General features: G+C 46.7%; 1 protein-coding gene and 1 long non-coding RNA gene across 2 annotated transcripts in view; one reads left to right on the forward strand and one right to left on the reverse strand.

Moving 5' to 3' along the window:
- The first annotated feature begins 271 nt into the window (after positions 1 to 271).
- On the forward strand, positions 272 to 6,949 carry LOC125161552 (uncharacterized). Its single transcript, XR_007150665.1, has 4 exons — positions 272 to 822; positions 1,198 to 1,305; positions 5,522 to 5,634; positions 6,514 to 6,949. It is a non-coding gene; the product is annotated as an uncharacterized LOC125161552 (long non-coding RNA).
- A 2,411-nt stretch (positions 6,950 to 9,360) lies between these two features.
- Positions 9,361 to 17,929, reverse strand: part of SPRED2 (sprouty related EVH1 domain containing 2) — a 114,469-nt gene continuing 105,900 nt past the window's right edge. The window contains exons 5-6 of the mRNA XM_047852395.1: positions 13,680 to 13,829; positions 9,361 to 11,398 (exon numbers count right to left, since the gene is read on the reverse strand). Of these exons, the coding sequence (XP_047708351.1) occupies positions 10,733 to 11,398; positions 13,680 to 13,829 (816 nt within the window). The 3' untranslated portion in view covers positions 9,361 to 10,732. The remainder of the gene's footprint in view (positions 11,399 to 13,679; positions 13,830 to 17,929) is intronic.

A 17,929-nucleotide genomic window follows, 5' to 3' on the forward strand; every position in this document is an offset into this window, starting at 1 on the left:
AGGAAGGATGAATCATACCCAACACGCGATTTCCCTCGTCCCCAAACACTGCATGGATACTTACATTTAGTGGCATTTTACATGTGCGAGGTATTTTTTAAGAAATTCTTTTCTCTCTGTCTTTTTTTCTAAACCAAAACACCAGCTGTAAAACCCACGGCTTCCTTCCCCTCTAGGTCTGCCGCGGTAGGAGGCGGCAGCGGCAGACGGCCGGCCCCCTGTGCTCTGAGTCAGGCCTCCCTCTCGGCGGCTTGCTGCCTGCAAAACAAACTTAAAAGCTGGTGAATGGCACTTAGGGGCCCACAAGCACGCAGGGAGGCCTAAAATATTTGCAGAGCACACACTCTGCTCACAGAATGAAAGGCCACTATGTAAATAGCTGGGCTCTGTCGGGGTGAGGCATCTTCAAAGCGGCTTCTGCTTGTCACATCAAGCCAGCAAGGATGCAAAGACATTCATTCAAAAGCAGCACGCAGGAACCACACCACGACTTCCTGGCCCCAGAAGGTAGACTCAGAAAGGGACCACAGCCTGGAGTCCCGTGTTTCTTTTCCTCGCCCTTTCTCCTGCGCTGCACAGTGCACAGGGTGGTTTTGTGAGGTGGCTTACAATGTCAGCTTTCAGGGCTGGGCAGACATGATCAGTTTTCTCTCTTCTGGCAGGGGAAGGCTTTTCTGGAAGACGCTCGAAAGGCAACCATAGTTACTAATGGAGCATGGCAAAGCATGAGACAGAGGTAGTTATTACCCAGGCTTGACAAAAAAAAGGAACGTGGGATGGTTTTTGCATCAAGCCACAAATACTAATTCCAAAGACTCCCAGGTGAGTGCAGGAGCGGCCCAGACACACGTGATACCCCCTTGCAGCATCCCCTGCGACTCCCAGAAATCCCACACCAACGTGAAAACCGCCAACAGCCCTGTGACCACACGGAGGCTGCGAGCCAAAATCCAGGCAGAATTTTCACTAACCACACTGTCCACTGGGATGCGTTTAGAAGAATATTCTTGGATTTCACACCATTTGTGCTGGCCCCTCTGAACCAGAATAGGACAGACAGCCCCCAGAAAGGAAAGAAATAGTTTTGTTTTACTCTGCCCCTTTGTCAGTGATGATCTTCCACCCGGGGAAGGCAGGAATGATCTTCCGGTCAGGCACAGCCTCATTTCATTCTCCTTTTTCTGCCTCTCTCCAAAGCAACAATGACTGTGATTTCCAGCATGCACCACAGTGCAAGAATGGCTAAAGGTGCGCACTGTTTCTTCAGATGTTTAATTGCTGGAGGAACCTCAACTGGTACAAAAGGTAAGGGGGTGGGGAATGGCTGCTCAAAGGTCTGCAGACTACCCTGGGTTCCCCAGCCTCACCAGAGTCCAAGAGTGGAGCAGAAGAAACGTTGGCTGGTTCAGAAATATCCCAGGTAATCCTCAGTAGGCATGAACACCTGAGCTAAGCAGGCATAGATCCACAGAGGAAGCTGCCAGTGCCCAAGTGGGAGGCTAAGGATGTCACATTTACCTTGAGTGATGGACAAGGCTGAGCCCTTGGATAGAGGGCTCTCCGTGCAAATACCACCAAGGTGCCAATGAAAAGAGGGTGGAGCCTGAAGGAGAGGAAAACCACTCTCCAGACTCAGGGCAGCACGTCTTTCTGGACATTACTGTTCAATAAGAAACACATGCTAACCTCAGATAGCTGCTGCAAGAAGATATGGCCTTACTGGAACTGGCTAAAGAAGGAACTAGAAAGACAAAATAGTCTGAGCTAGGAAAGGAGATATAAAGACTTCTGGCTAAAATCAGATAACATAAAGTACCAAAAAAAGAGAAGAGCCAGATCAAAGCTGCGTTTGAAGAGAGTAAGGGCAAAACTAAGAAAGAGCCTGTTAACCACGGAGGGGAAGAGGCCACAAACTTCTGGTTCTCAAGGTCCCTCTATCCTCTTGAAAGTTACCGAGGACGACAAAAAGCTTTAGTAGCTCTTGGCATGTCTATAGAAGAAATTAAAATGGAGAAACTTTTAAGACATTTATTAAAAAGTTATTTTAAAACAATAATAAGCCCTTTGAATGTGAACATAAATAACATTACTAATGAAAAATAACCACGTTTAAAATTTTTAAATGAGAGTCACAGGCTTTTTGCAGATTGTTTTAATGTCTACCTAAACAGAAGACAGTTCTATTCTCATTGCTGCTGCTTTACTTTTTACTGAGTTATAATTACTGTATTAGTTTGAGGTGTACAACATATTGATTTGATATGTGTATATAAGGCAAGAGATCATAATGATCTAGTTAACATCCATCAGCACACGTTGCTACAAATTTGTGATGAGAACTGTTAATATCTACTCTCTTAACAGCTTTCAAATACCCAATATGATAATATTAACTATGATCACCATGTGATACATTACATCTCCAGAACTTACTTATAACATGATGGGATTTTGTACCTTTAGACCACTACCCCCCACCACTTCTGGCAACTACCTCTCTGATCTGTGTCTGTGGTGTCTCTTTTTTGTTTGTTTTTTAAGATTCCACATATAAGTGAGATTATAAGATCTGTGTGTTTCTTTCTGACCTACTTTATTAAGCATAGTGGCCTTCAAGTCTATCATACATGTTGTCATAATCGGCAAGATTTTTTCTTAATGGCTGAAAAATACCCCAACGTGTATATAGACTACATTTCTTTACTCATTCAGCCTTCAGTGGCCACTAATGTGGTTTACAGTATCTTGGCTACTGTAAGTAGTGCTGCAATAAACATGGGGTGTACGTGTCTTTTCAAATTAGTATTTTTGTTTTCTTCAGATAAATACCCAGAAGTTGAATTGCTGGGTCATATGGTAGTAACATTTTTAATTTTTTTGAGGAACCCCCCCGTTTGCCACAGTGGCTGCACAAACTTACATTCCCAACAGTGCACAAGGGCTCTCTTTTCTCCACATCCTTGCCAACACTCATTATTTCTTTAAAAAAAAATTTTTTTTGACGTTTATTTATTTTTGAGACAGGGAGAGACAGAGCATGAACGGGGGAAGGGCAGAGAAGGAGGGAGACACAGAATCGGAAGCAGGCTCCAGGCTCTGAGCCATCAGCCCCGAGCCCGATGCGGGGCTCGAACTCACGGACCGTGAGATCGTGACCTGAGCTGAAGTCGGACGCTTAACCGACTGAGCCACCCAGGCACCCCAACACTCATTATTTCTTGTCTTTTTGATACCAGGCATTATAACAAGTATGAGGTGATATCTCATTGTGGTTTTGATTTGCACTGCCCTGATGATGAATGAATGATGTTGAACACCTTTTCTTGTGTTGTCTGTTGGCCACTTGTGAGTCTTTGGAAAAAATGTCTGTTCAGATCCTCTGCCCACTTCTTTATATATATATTTGCTATTGAATTATGAGTTCTTTATATATTTTGGGTATTAACCTCTTATCAGATATGGTTCACAAATATTTTCTCCCATTCAGTATGTTGCCTTTTCATTTTGTGATGGTTTTCTTTAGTGTGCAGAAGCTTTTTAGTTTGATGCAGTCCCATTTGTTTATTTTTGCGTGTGTTGCCTTGGCTTTTGGTGTCAAAGCCAAACAAACATCACCAAGATGCATGGCAGGGGACTTGCTGCCTAGTTTTCTTCCAGGAGTTTTATGGTTTCAGGTCAGTCTTTAATCCATTTTGAGTTAATTTTTGTGTATGGTGTAAGAGTGGTCCGGTTTATTCTTTTGCATGTGGTCATCCAATGTTCCCAGCTCCATTTATATTCTTGTCTCCTTTGTTGTAAATTAATTGACCATATAGAAGTGGGTTTACTTCTAGGTTCCTTATTCTGCTACATTGATCTATGTGTATTTTTATGCCAATACCATACTTTTAGCCTTTCACCACTGAGTATGATGTTAGGTGTAGACTTGTCATTATGACCTGGATTTTGTTGAGGTACATTCTCTCTATACCCACCTTGTTGAGAATTTTTACCATAAGTGGATGTTGAATTTTGTCAAATGCTTTCTGCATCTATCGAGATGGCCATATTTCTATCCTTCATGTTGTTAATGTGCTATGTCCCGTTGATTGATTTGTAGGTGTCGAACCATCCTTGCATCCCCTGAATAAATCCCACTCTATTATGGTTTATGATCTAATGTTTTGTTGAATTTGGTTTGCTAATATTTTGTTGAGAACTTCTGTATCTGTGTTCACCAGGGATATTGGTCTGTAATTGTGGTGTCCTTTTCAGATTTTGGTATCAGGGTGATGCTGGCCTCATAAAATGAGTTGAGAAGTGTTCCCTCCTCTTCTGTTCTTTGGAAGAGTTTGAGAAAGACTGATGTTTATTCTTCTTTAAACTTTGGTAGACTTCTCTGGTCCTGGGAAGTTTGTCATGACTGATTCAATACATTCAAGTTTTTAGTTCTTGATTCAGTCTTGGTAGCTTGTATGTTTCTAGGAATGTATCCATTTCTTCTAGGTTGTCCAGTTCATTGGCATAGTATTGCTCATAGTAGTCTCTTAAGATCCTTTGTAGTTCTGTGATATCAGTTGTACGATCTCTTTCATTTGATTCTATTCATTGGAGTCCTCTCTTTTCTTGGTCGTTCTAGCTAAAGATTTGCCAATCTTGTTTATTTTCTCAAAGAACCAGATTTTAGTTTCATCAGTCTTCTCTATTGTCTTTTTTGTCTCATTTTCCTTCATGTCCACCCTGAACTTTGCTATTTCCTTCCTCTACCAACTTTGGGCTTAGTTTGTTCTTTTTCCAATTCCTTGAGATGTAAAGTAGGGCCTTTGAGTTCTTATTTGCTAATACATACATTCATTCTCTCTGGATTTATTTTTTCTTTGACTCTGTTTGGTAGTATGTTTTTAAATCTCCACATTATCTGTGAATTTTCCAGTTTCCCTCTTATAATTGATTTCTAGTTTCACACCATTGTGATTAGAAAATGTGATTGTGACAGGACTTCAAACTTCTTAAATTTATTAAGCCTTGTTTTGTGGCCTAACATAACTCTAAGAATTAAAGGATACACAAGATAAAATGTAAAATGTGATATCAAAACCAGTGTAATGGAGGGAGTAACAACATAGAGCCTTAGGGTGCACTCAAACTCAAGTTGTTATCAACTTAAAATTGACTGTTATTGTAAGTTGTCATATGTAAGACTCATGGGAACCACAAAGCAAAAACCTATAGTAGAAACACAAAAGATAAAGAAAAAGGAATGGAAGTATATAACGATAGAAAATCATGAAATTGCAAAGGAGAAAAGCAAGAGAAGAAAAAGGAAGAAAGGAACTGCAAAACAGCCGGAAAACTGAACAAACGGTCACGAGTACATACGTATCAACAAAACACAACTGGACAAAGTTCTTATTTCCATTGTTTAAGCCACCCAGTGTGCACTTTGTTACGCCAACCTGGGGCAACACACGGACACTCTATTTTATATTTTTGTACTATATGACATTTTTATAATGACTATGTATATTACTTCTATAATCAGAGCACCTGCCTCCAACTTCTGATTTTGAAAAAAGAAATGAGAGAAGAGACAGATGAGAGGACAAAGGTACCTCCCAGGCATGGCTATCACAGAACTGGTTTTATTCTTCATTGGTAAATATGGAGCTTCCTCCTTGCTACTTGCTGGGTCCCAGCCCCACCTTCACCCAACCCTACCCTGTGTGGTCAGTTTGCCTTGAGGGGACCACTAGCCTGGTGGCTGCTCTAGCTGAGAAGACCGGTGGGCCCAGATTCCCTAGGTCACAACGAGGGTCTGGTGTACAAGATGTCACCACAGCCATCTCCCTTCATTCCACACATCTGGTTCAGGCCTAGGTAAGCAGGCCACGTGTGGTGTTTCTAACCATCTCCCCCCACAAACTGGAAAACCCAACAAGCCTGCAGTAAGAATGCCTGCAAGCAGCTGGCATGCTTACACAAGCTCTGGCCCCTCATTCACAGGGCCGGCTCTGTAGTGCCTGCTTAAAAGCCACAGTAGAATGACAAAACGCCCTGGGAGTCCCTGTAAAACAGAATTCTTGCAGCAATTTTTCCCCTGGGAAGACGTCTTGCTTCTGTCGGGGGTGCCTACTGTTGGGGATGTCGGGGTGGTAACCAGCAGTGGTGGAGCAGAGGCCCAGGAGAGGAGGGCACAGACTTGCAGGGGTCAAGGCCACCAAAGGGGGCGGGAAAGTTTAGGATAGCAGCGCTCTGTAAGACAACACGCTCCGATCCCGGTCAAATCCGCTGAGCCGGATCCAGCCCTCTCGGCAGAACTGCTCAGAGGCCACCGATTTTCTGGCAAGTTGCAGGCTTCGGTCCCTGAGGAATGCAGCCATCCCCTGGGCCATTAACCTACCTGGAAGGGCCTGCAAGGGATCAGAACCCCGTTTAGAACTGCAGAGAGGTTAAGGAAAAGAAATCTCGACACAGAGGTGGTAGGTCTAAATACTCAGAAAATAGCCACAGTGACTTCAACTTCTGTTTCCGCAGGTTTCCGGAATGCAGGAGGAGCCGGGGAAAGGACTAGCATTTGAAAGCACCTACTCTGTACTGCGCTGTAACTGCAGCACATCATTTGACCTTCCCGACGTGCCGGGGACAGGTATTCCTCCACTCATACCTGAGACCAAAGGTCAGAAAGGTGAAGTCACTCGCCCAAGGGCTAATGGAGAACAATGGCAGAAAGACAGCCCAACAAACATGATGGAATTAATGGAGTTCATGTCTGCTTTCTCACCTGTTAAGTGCGGACGATCCCTTTTTTCTGTGGAAGTTTAGAGGAGGTGACGTGTGTAACGTGCCCAGCGCCTGGCTGAGCACACGGAGCGCCAGATGACCAGCTAATCCTGAGGCAGCCTGATGGGCCCAAGGGAGCCGGGAGGACCCTTGGCCCTTGCCCCCTTTCTCAAGCCCAAAAAGGAAGGTGAGCAGAGGTATGAGCGCGAGGCTAGGGCTGGTTCAGTCCTTGCATCACATGACCGTAGTCATGTGATAGTTACTTGTTACTTACCCCTTCTATAGTTCAGCTACTCAACTGTGAACAAATGAATGATAGGAGGCATATGCCTTATGGGGGGGTGGGGGCATGAGGGTCAGGTAAGATTTTGGTCCCTGATGCGGCTCTGGAGGTGACTTCCCAGTTTTTTCTCACTTAAAAAAAAAATCGTTAACAATTTATTCAAAGTGTCACAAGTAAATACACACACACTGTCCTGGCAGAGAATAACTTGTTTTCTTAATTCAGTTCTATTTCAGAGCAACCCGATTAGTCCTTTACCATCAAACTTCTTCAAAACATGTTTTACGTTGAATGTTCTTACTTCCTCCATGCTGGCTCTTCACCCCACTGTAATAATCTATAATCTTTATGCCTCTCGTACTCTAAACAGCTTTCACGTTCTATATTAATCTCTTAATTACTAATCTTTACGAATTCTCTCCTCTTCCTTTCCAATTTCCAGAATCTGTTGTTTTTCACCCCTGCCTGTGGCTTGGAAGAGTTAAAACTAAAAGGGCCCCTCGACATGTCTTTTTAAGGCCCCTACTCGGTTCTCTAGAGAGGAGCTGAGGCCTTCCTCTGTGACCCTTAAAAGACCCCACACTTTATTTTCTCCAGAGGACTGTCACTTCTGAGCATCCAAAGAGTCCACATGGAAGGGAAAGTGGGCCAAACGTCACTCTGAGGAGACCGGGGGTCTTGCCGTCTTAACCCTTGTTTGCAGTGAGAAACGGTCTACCAAACTCCACACATACCCACCGGAGATTCCGCAGGAATTGGTGGAAAATACCTCACAAGCAGCGCAGCTGTTCCCTCTGAGGAGCACGCGTTGGGGAGGCCAGGCCTGGGAAGAGGGGGTGTTCCCGGGGCTGTGACACACAGCATTCCTTTCCCTTGAAGCATCCAAGCCCGAGAAGCTGCAGTCTCCCCCGGGGACTATGACATAGCCACGGCCGGGAAGGGCCTCACCAAAACAGCAGCGTCCACGCGTCCTTCTCCAGAGGAAACCCCTTCCCAGCCTGTGTGCGAGAACTCTCGCATGTGCCAAGGCTCTACTGCCCCTCCCACCCTTCTGCCAGACAAATACCCCAAAGTCAGTGGTCTGATAGGATGTGTTTATATTTACATGGTACATCTTAAAGCAATGGCTACATTGGTCATACATATTAGAAACCATAAAAAAAAGTTAAGAACTAAAATGTACATCATACACTTGTATATATATTTTTTACACAGAGGTAAAAAGGCTTATTATAAAAAAATCAATACAACAGGTTTTTTTTTAGTATACAGGTGAAGAATGAATTATGCTTCAGGCACTTTAATTTGTTAATGTGAGCAAATAGCTGGGGGGTGGGGGGTGGTCAGAGGAAGCTTCCAAACAAATCTTTTGGTTAATGTTTTGTTACCACAGATACAAAAATAAAATCTGAATAATTTCTCTCAAATGATTGACGTCAGTATGGCAAAGCTGACTGGGAAAATACTACACACTGTTCAGCTGCAGTGTGGCAATTAGAGAGAAACGTATTTACATAAATGTCCCCATGGCTGTCCTTGTGCCCTTAACCGCTGCCTTCACAAACCAAAACGTATATGCGAAGATTCACTAGCATAACTCTTCAAAAGGGTGGAAAAGGACAAGGGGTAAAAAAGAAACAACAAGTAAATAGAGACTACAAACAAAAAGTGGCGGGGACATGTGTATTCTTACTGAAATAAATAGGGGCACTCGGAACTGAGGTCTAACAAAACATACATTAGTGTTGTGCTTTGTAGAGAGGAGACCTTGAGAAAGGCCCTGAGGAAATACCTCAGGATTGGAGAGTGGGGGGCAATGGCCTCTCGACAGCATCTGGAGGCCGGCTGAAGGTTTTCTAGATGTTTTCCAGACTGGGAAGCAGTTCTTTTTTCTTCCATCACCAGACTGACAGCTCTCTGCAACTTTTCCAAACTGGAAGGCCACACCATTCACTCCAACATATGAAAATGTCTACCAACTAACTCGTAAGCACACTGGGTATTTACATCGACGATCTAAAGAAAGGCGGCGGGTGCTCAGATGAGCTGAAAATGTTCCATGAAGGTAAGCATGGCTCGTACTTTCCCAATATGATTGGCAGACTGGAAAAAAGTCTCTTTCCTTGAAGACTGATGCCCTGTGTGCAACAGAGAAGGGATGGGGGGAAGCGGAGACACAGACAGCAGGCTGTGCCCTGAGCTGGCAACTACCACAGGAAGATTCATGGCGGGAAGAACGGCCAACTTTGACAAGCCTGTCCCTTATGGTCTCCATGACGTTCTGATTGTACTATGCTAGGTACCACTCACTCTTCACTTTTCTGTGACAAGATTTGGCTACTCCTTGCAATAGACTAGAAAAATACTCTTTTCCAGCTAATTAGAAGCCTCCTACATGGCAAGGTGACAGGTAGACCCAGACTGCTGACCTAACCATCTGTGCACCCAAATTGGCAAGTCTGGGTTTTTGAGATGCAGGAGAAAGACACTTAGGCATTGGAAGGGTTTTTACATATGGCCTTGTTTTTTTCCCCCAAGTATAAACAAAGCATTTGGTGATGTGAGATTCAGTCCAGGATGAAAACAAGAACAGAAACCCACAAACAAAATGCAACCCACCACTCTTCAAATTTATGACATTTAAAATTTCCCCCCATTAAGAGAAAATAGCCAGTGGGGGTGTGGGAGGAAGCTCCTTCTAATTTTTCTTTACCACAACTTCAGTGTTTCTCAACTGGAACTCTTTGGAGAACACTGGTTTGTGTGTGAATAGTCTATCTTGTTTGCAAAACAATGAGCAGAACTTCATTAGTGTTTTCTTCTAATATTGCTAAATTTTTAGAAGTGGTGGTGACACAGTTTTAAAAAGTTCTACTTTAGGGGTAACTGGGGAAGCTCAGACAAACCTGAAATCCCCTTTTTCTACCCCTGGTCTAAGAGGATGCAATGCAGTTTATGGAATTTCCTGATTCACACAAGTTAATCCGAAGTTAAGGCTCAATTCTCATTTTTGTGGGTGAATGTTTTGCATCAGTAAATAATTGTCAGGTTTTTAGGGGGAGGGCACAGGAAATGTTTATGGGCTCCAAATAGAAACTGCAGCTTACTTGGCAAATTTGGGTTTACAAAAGTTAAAGCAATCTTGTTTTGTGGTAGACGTTTGTTAACTAGCTCACCTCCTATACATGATCTGACTGCAGGTTACAATACTTCTGGTAGGGTTTCATCATTCTGACGTTACCTATCTGCAGGAATCCGCTGCTCCTTAGCAACCGGCAAGCCGACCCATGAGAAAGATCTCCTAGAAAACCAACTACAAAACCCACCCCAAATCAGCAGTTCCGACTGCAGGTGCCTTTGCGCTGGAAGAGGTGGGTAGGAAAAACATGAAATCAACACACGTATAAGACAGTTAGCTTGATTACAGATTGGTAATAGTACACAAGTGTCTGTGCGGAGGTTCCTTTCCTTAGAACACCGTGTGCCTGCGTGTATGGGTGTGTGGTTGACGCAGAGTGGGTGGCTGGTGGGGGCTGCGTGGGGAGAGGGGAAAGTGCAGAGCTCACCAGGCGGGCTCCCCAGGCTGGAATAGCGCCTCAAGGTACCAGGGAGCAAGAAAGAAGGTGAGAGTATGTCAGAGACAAGTTCCCCTGTGGCTGTGGGAGGAGGAAGGGAGGGAGGGAAACTGAGTCACACGGCCGCTTTGTGCTTTCCCCCGCAGCACCTGCACATCACCCCGCAGTGGTAGCAGGCCCGCAGGGGCAGGTAACAGCACATACAGGGGGCCAGGAAAGACAAGGCAATAAGAGCCATCCACCGGAGGCAAAACTTCTCGTCGCTAGTATCGCACGAGCACGGGTCTGTATAGTCTCCCTCGGGGTCCGACATACAGTGATAGAGCATGCTGTCCGCACACCACATACAGCTCACCCGGCGGATGCAAGTTCTCACAGAGTCGGGCGCGTCCTGACAGTGGCCCCTCCGGTTTTCCTCGTGGTTGAACATGTCCCTGCAGTACTCGCACCGGGAGCGCTCGCCGTCCTCCTTCCGCCTCCGGGACTTGCCCCGGGACGGCTGGGTCTTGATCACGCCGCCCCCGCGCCCTTTGGGGTCCTCGCCGAGGCCGAAGTCCGAGGAGTCCACGTAGGGGTAATTGTAGTCGTGCTTGGGGACCTCGCCCTTGGCGAACCGCACGTAGGAGTCGGCGTCCTCCGAGGCGTCGGGGGATTTGCCCCGCACTGGCGCGTGCCGGTAGTCCTCGTAGCCGGTCAGCCAGATCTTCTCCCTGGGGTTGATGCGCACAATCTCCTCGTCGTCGTCCGGGAAGCTCACCTGGCGGTAAGGCCTTGGCATCGGCTGCCCGGGGGGAAAAGGAGACATGGTTGTATAGCCGTGCCGAAAAGAGAAAAAACGCTCCACTAGGTACCTTTCGCCTTGACGAAGGCATTTCTGGAAGAAACTCACTGCTCCTATAACTACTGAACATCCCCTGGGTTGAAGGTGTATTTCAAATTGTGATCCTTGATCCATTCCTGGGTCGGGAGACCTTTTTTTCCTTTTGTGGAAGTACTACCATAGAGGGGGAAAAGTGTGCGTATGGGAAAAAATTCACTCTGAATTTTCGACAGCTAAACACACCTAGCTCAAGAAGCAGAACTTGAGAGACCTCCCTAGGACACTGCCCCCCCTCCCTTGAGTTCCCTTCTACGCCTCAGGGGTGGGAGGACCACTATCCTATTTCTAACAGATTAGTTTCACCTGTTATTGTACAGTGTGTTCTTTCCTAAGACCTGCTTTTTTCCCAATGAAACAAAAATACTGGAGTGCACTGCATGTTACAAGGGTAGCATATGTGGGTTATCTGTGTGTAGGGAATATCTGCATTCCAGGTCACAATACAAGATGCATTTTACACCGTGGGTCATGTTCAAAATAGCAAAAAGGGATACCAGCAGCTATGATACAAGTACCTTGTCATCTGGTTGGAAAATATAGAAAGGGTAGGAGTGCCGATCTGGAGGCGGACTGCCTGGGTTTGAATCCCACCAGGATCTCACAGATGGTCAAGCGCCAGCTGGAATGTGAGCTCAGGCAAGCTGGACCGTAGAGCCATGCTCCCTTGCCTTCAAAGCCCCCAGATCTGCATTCTCCCCCCCAGGGTGACACCGGCATCTCTGTGGGTCGGTAAGGCTGCCTCCCCCGGAGCACCCTCGTTGTGGCAGTGTGAGATCTTCTACTCCTGAGGTCCTCCGAACGGCTCTGAGGGAGCCCACCAGAATAAAGCCGCAGACTCAGATTCTCTCTCAGCACAGGGCTACCTCGAGAACGACGAGAATCTGTGCAGCGTGCACACACAACTGTCACACAGGATGCGGCTGACACCTGTTGCCATTACCGTGATTAGAATATTGCCATATAATTTATCTCATGGCAATTACATTTATCCATCACTCCCACCAGACTGTGAGCTCCTAGAGGGCAGGGGCCATGCCTCACACATGTTGCCTAATTCTTGTTAGATTCTTGACAGTTTCACAGAAAATCACAATCTTAGATTAATAAAAACATATCTTGGGAGCAGAAAGAGATTTTGCTAATTATTTTGTGAAGTAAGGTGATTCAAAGGGTCAATTCCCCTCCCTAGCTACATAATGTGATTTTGTCTTTTATATGTATATATTATATAAATGTTTATTTTTGAGAGAGTGGGAAAGGGGCAGAGAGGGAGACAGAGGATCTGAAGCGGGCTCTGGGCTGAGAGCCCGATGCAGGGCTTGAACCCACAAACCGTGAGACCATGACTTGAGCCCAAGTCGGATGCTTAACTGACTGAGCCACCCAGGCACCTCTGCCCCTCTCCTGCTTGTGTTCTCTCTCTCAAAAATACATAAACGTTAAAAAGAAATTTTTTTTTAATGCCAAAATATTAGGAAGCACACAAAATTTTTTAGAGTCTTATAAATCTAGCTTTATGTTAAAAAAAACAAAACAAAACAAACTAAACCAAAACAACCCTGTGCTCCTTTTTTCTTTGCAAAGCATACCGGTGGCCACATCACCCCCACAGGCACCAGTCCATGCCCCACAGTTTGGGAGCCTGCTCTGCCAAACAGCCGCTTGGTAAATATTTGTTGAATCACTGAACGCCAGACTCCAGCTACATCCCCCCCAAGCAAGCCTGGGCCTGTAACCCGCGATGCCAGGGTGCCTGAGCCAAGCGGACAGCATTCTTTAGTCCCGATCCTGGCTCTGGGCTTTCACACAAAGCCAGGAAGCCCTCTGGACAGAGGAACTCAGGAGATAGCATAGCCCCGTGGAGAACCCACGCCTGCATTTGAGACTTGTTCCATCAAGGACTTTCTCTCTCTAAACCTCAGCCTTCTCTTCCATCAACCGGGGAGGCCCAGGACCTGCCCTGTGGGATAATTTGTGAGGACTCAATGAGATTAAGCACACGGAAGGTTTAGCAAGGGGTCTGGCACACAGAAAACTAAGGACGAGCTGCCGTCACCACCGTCAATACGGGGAACAGAGAAGGCCTGGGCTTGAACAGCAGGCTACATGGAAGGAGGAGGAGGCTGTTCCAGATCAGGAACCATCCGCCCCATGCCCTCAAAGGAACCAGACTGCTGCGCACCTGTTCGAGGTGATAGTGGTCCGTGGGGTATGGGTCATGGAGGTGGCCCAGGGTGTAAATCCTCCGGTGCTCACAGGATGTGGGAGAGGAGATTGTCCGAGTAGGTTGTTCCCTCTTCTGGGAGGAATTAGAAGAACTGTCTGTAGCTGTCTGTTTAGAGGGAGGTAACCAAGAGTTAATTAAAATGAAAACAAAAACCAAACCCACATACCAAAACCTAACACGCCATCTACCCCCCACTCTGGTGTCTTGCCGGACTTCCCGAAATCTGGAGTTTATCTTGGCTGTGGGAAGCACCAGGACCCCTGAAGGGCCAGATTGTCTAAACATGATGTGGCTGGCTCAAAGGGCAGAGAAAGCCAGCCACCAAGACCCTGGAAAAGTTGGGTTTGTTTTCTCAAATGTGGGAGCAGCCACCAGGCTTTGGGGAAAGGGCTCACTACATCAGGTCTCCCGTGGGTACATCCCAGTTTGATCAAGAACGGTTACACCACTGGTAGCCCTGGCTGCAAGGGACTCTGGTGAGCAGAGGAGATGCATATAAGCCAAGATCAAACCCAAGTGTTTCTGTGCGGAGCTGATCCTGGCAAAGTGTCAGAAATAAGGCTACCTCAAGGGTATCGTAGGCACTGGCTTTCCAGGAAGAGATGTTGTAATCTTTGGGTTGAAGGCAAGCCTTGAGGGTCACTGGAAGCTGGAAGTGACAGAGACAGCTGCACAGAGAATGCAGGCCCCTCTCTTTTGGACCTGAGTGCAGAACTCCTCTCCTGGTCTCTACCAGGAGTTCAGATTGGATCCTCTGTGACAGGGTCTTTGGAAGGTGATGGATCTGATGGACGGTGGCCACCACCTTCAAAACCAAGAATCCTCAGAACCACCCACCCGCCCTCTGCATCCTCAGAGTCACAGATCCTTTTCTTCCCCAAACCAATGAAAAGGTTTTCCTTATATCTAGGTGTCCTATTTTTGGCAAGTATCAACGAACTCCTTCCTGGCTCTCATTTCTCAATCTTATATTCCCCTTGTCTCATTTGCTTATTTCTTTTTTTACACCCTCTCCCCCAACTTATTGAGTAACGAATGCCCAGGAAAATGGGACAAGTATTTAGGACAAAGACACCCATATTCCCATTATGCAGCACAACTACGTTAATTTTAAAAACTTAGTGGACATGTGTGGCATCCCTTTGGCAACCCAACCCTCCTGATTTTTTTTCTCCAATTCTGTTTGGTCCAAGTGAGACAGAGCTGATGCCCGTTTCTGATCCCTCCATCCAGAGTGACTAATTCAGGTATGGCTACACGGTCCTCTTTGAGGTTAATACGGAGATTTTTCACGGAGAGGTCAGAAAAGATGCCGTCTTTTTCTCTGAAGTTAAGATCTAAGCGTCCTAAAAGCCTGGAATCCTGGCCAGGGCACAGGGAAAGCACCTTCTAGGGAGGAAGTGAAGCAAAACTAAGAGAAGGCAGCCCCTCCACCCCCTCTCAGAGCCATTTGAGCTTGGATCCAGTCGAGGCTGCAGCCTGCGATCTACCCTAGGGTGTCCCAATGGTGTGGGCCGATTCCCTTTGGTAACTTAAGCCCAGATGCGTGGGATTCATCACTTGGGTGTGCTTGCCCCTCACTTTTGACTCCTCCGTGGCAGTTCCGCCCGCATCCCACTCCTGCCTGTGTCCGGCCCTCACTCCTCTCCACAGCAGTGCAAGAGGAACCGGGCACGCAGCGTCTGGCTGGCAGACAGCACATACTGGCAACCCCTCTGGGGACTGTGTGGCCTGCTTGGAGGCCAAGGGCCAACCCACTGTGGGAGGCTTTGGAGGTCCAGCGCCCGTGCCTGGTGGGGCAGGTCTGTTTGATCGAGAGGTCCCAGCCCGAGACGTCTGCTTCCCGCAGATGTCAGCCAGGACTGGCATCCTCACTCATTAAGGGTCTCCTGTCTTTTTTTTCCCCTCAGTAGTTCAGAACTTGGGGAAGAATTGCTATTTACTCCTCAAATCCCAGCAACTGAAAGAAACCAAACGGACGCGCGAGGAGTTTTGACTCTCTTCTGGAGTCTGTCTTGTCTTCGATCTCCCGACCCGCTCTTTCTTCACATCTTCAGAGGTACCGACTGAACACACAGGGGAGGGGGTTGTGGACCAGACAGAACAATAAAGGAAAGAGCTCTTAGTCGTCTCAGACGGTGCAAGTGCATACAGTGTGCCAGACCCTGGCGACACGGGGGCACGGGTACAGGTGGAATACTGTCTCCACGTCACAGGCCGCAAAACAGACTCTGAGAGACCATGGCGGGGCAGCCACTGCAGAGCAGGACTGAAATGTGGCCCCTGATCAGCAAGCCCAGTGGGATTTCAGTACACAACACCACGGCTTCTCAAGTTCACACAAGTCTTTTCCAATGCCTACTCTGAGAGGTGTTTTCCTGTGATTAACACAAGTACAATTTCTCCCAGTAAGAAGGTGCACCCTGCTTTACACAAACCCAGGAGATAAGGGGATGGATGGGGTCTCATAATACAAAGTTTCTGAAGATCTCGATAAACACTTCCTGAATGAGTAGGTAAGGGCCCTTCAGGGTGATTCAAATCTCAAGAGTTAAATTCTTAACCAGCGCCCCAAACGACAGTCATCTCTTACGTCAGAAGCTACCCTCGTATCGAACACTGTAATATGCACTCGGCATCGTGGTCACCTCTGTGTTAATCATCCGTTCACCCTCCTCCACCCTGTTTGCTGTGAACTATGTCCAGGTTAACAATGTGTAGAGAGTCATTCTGAGAAATGAGGCGTGCCCATGTTTTCCCAGTGTTCATTAGCTAACCAGATATGCCACCTTCTGATGCACCCAGCCTCCCTCCCTAACCCTGAACAGCCTCTTCCCACTGCACAATCAAGTGCAAAGCTTCCTGGACATTATCAGAGAACGTGAGAATGAGCAAAGCCGTTAAATATCTCCTAATCTAATGGCGAACTCGTACGAGGGAGCAAGAAGGTTAGAAAGCTTTGAAGTGTGTCCACAGTTCACTGCCTACTGCAGGCGGAGCTGACACCCATGCCTGGACTGCTCTGGGTGTGTCTGGACTCTGAGCAGGAGAGCATGCAAGAGAGCCTCCATTAAAGCCAAGGCTTATTCCACATCTGTACTATCAGACAAATCTTGCCATGCAGTGTGACCTACAAACAAAAGCAGTGAACTAGCAGGGCATCTCCAAGAAACAAGGGGGAAAAATCTTTTTTCCACATGTACTTCTTCTTTTATTAATCTTTTTTTAAAAAGGAAATATGAACTTAAAAAATTTATTTATTTATTTATGGGGAGAGAGAGAGAGAGAGAGAGAGAGAGAGAGAGAATGAGCACAAGGGGTAGAAAGAGAGGGAGAGAGGGTAGAGCACGGGCAGGCTTCAGCTCACCCGATGTGGGGCTAGAACTCACGAACTGTGAGATCATGACCTGAGCTGAAGTCAGATGCTTAACTGACTGAACCACCCAGGTGCCCTGTTAAGTAATCTCTATACCCAATGTGGGGCTTGAACTCACGACCCTGAGATCAAATGTCGCCTGTTCTACCAACTGAGGCAGCCAGGCTCCCAGTCCACTTGCACTTCTAAACAGACTCTCCCATAACTCTCCTTGTGGCTTCCACACACACTGGAGAAAAGCCACCCACCTAAGCTATGCACACACACTCTCTCAAGCAAGACTCCTGAACATCTGTTATTTGTATGCACAAGCTAATGACACCTACCAACCTACCAATCTGACAGCTTCACCTTCAACTCATAAAGACTCTTGGGGCACCTGGGTGGTTCAGTCGGTTAAGCGTCCGACTTCGGCTCAGGTCATGATCTCACAGTCCGTGAGTTCGAGCCCCACATCAGCGTCGGGCTCTGTGCTGACAGCTCAGAGCCTGGACCCTGTTTCAGATTCTGTGTCTCCCTCTTTCTCTGACCCTCCCCCATTCATGCTCTGCCTCTCTGTCTCAAAAATAAATAAACGTTAAAAAAAAAAATTTAACAAAGACTCTGATGTGCTTTAAACTCACCTTGCTCTCTAGGGGTTGTCTCTGTTGTGGGTTTGAGCTCAAGAAGAAAAAATGTGGAGGCTTCAACAGTAGGCTTCCCCACATCCAGGGACAGAGAGCCTTCTGTCCCACCCACTATAGACGAAGAGGGCAGGCGCTGCTGTGGACCTGGTTGGGGGGGGGGGGGGTGTCCTATGCAACATGATACAGTGAGCATAACCACTGCC

The sequence above is a fragment of the Prionailurus viverrinus genome, chromosome A3, assembly GCF_022837055.1.
Source record: "Prionailurus viverrinus isolate Anna chromosome A3, UM_Priviv_1.0, whole genome shotgun sequence".
NCBI classification, from domain to species: Eukaryota; Metazoa; Chordata; class Mammalia; order Carnivora; family Felidae; genus Prionailurus; species Prionailurus viverrinus.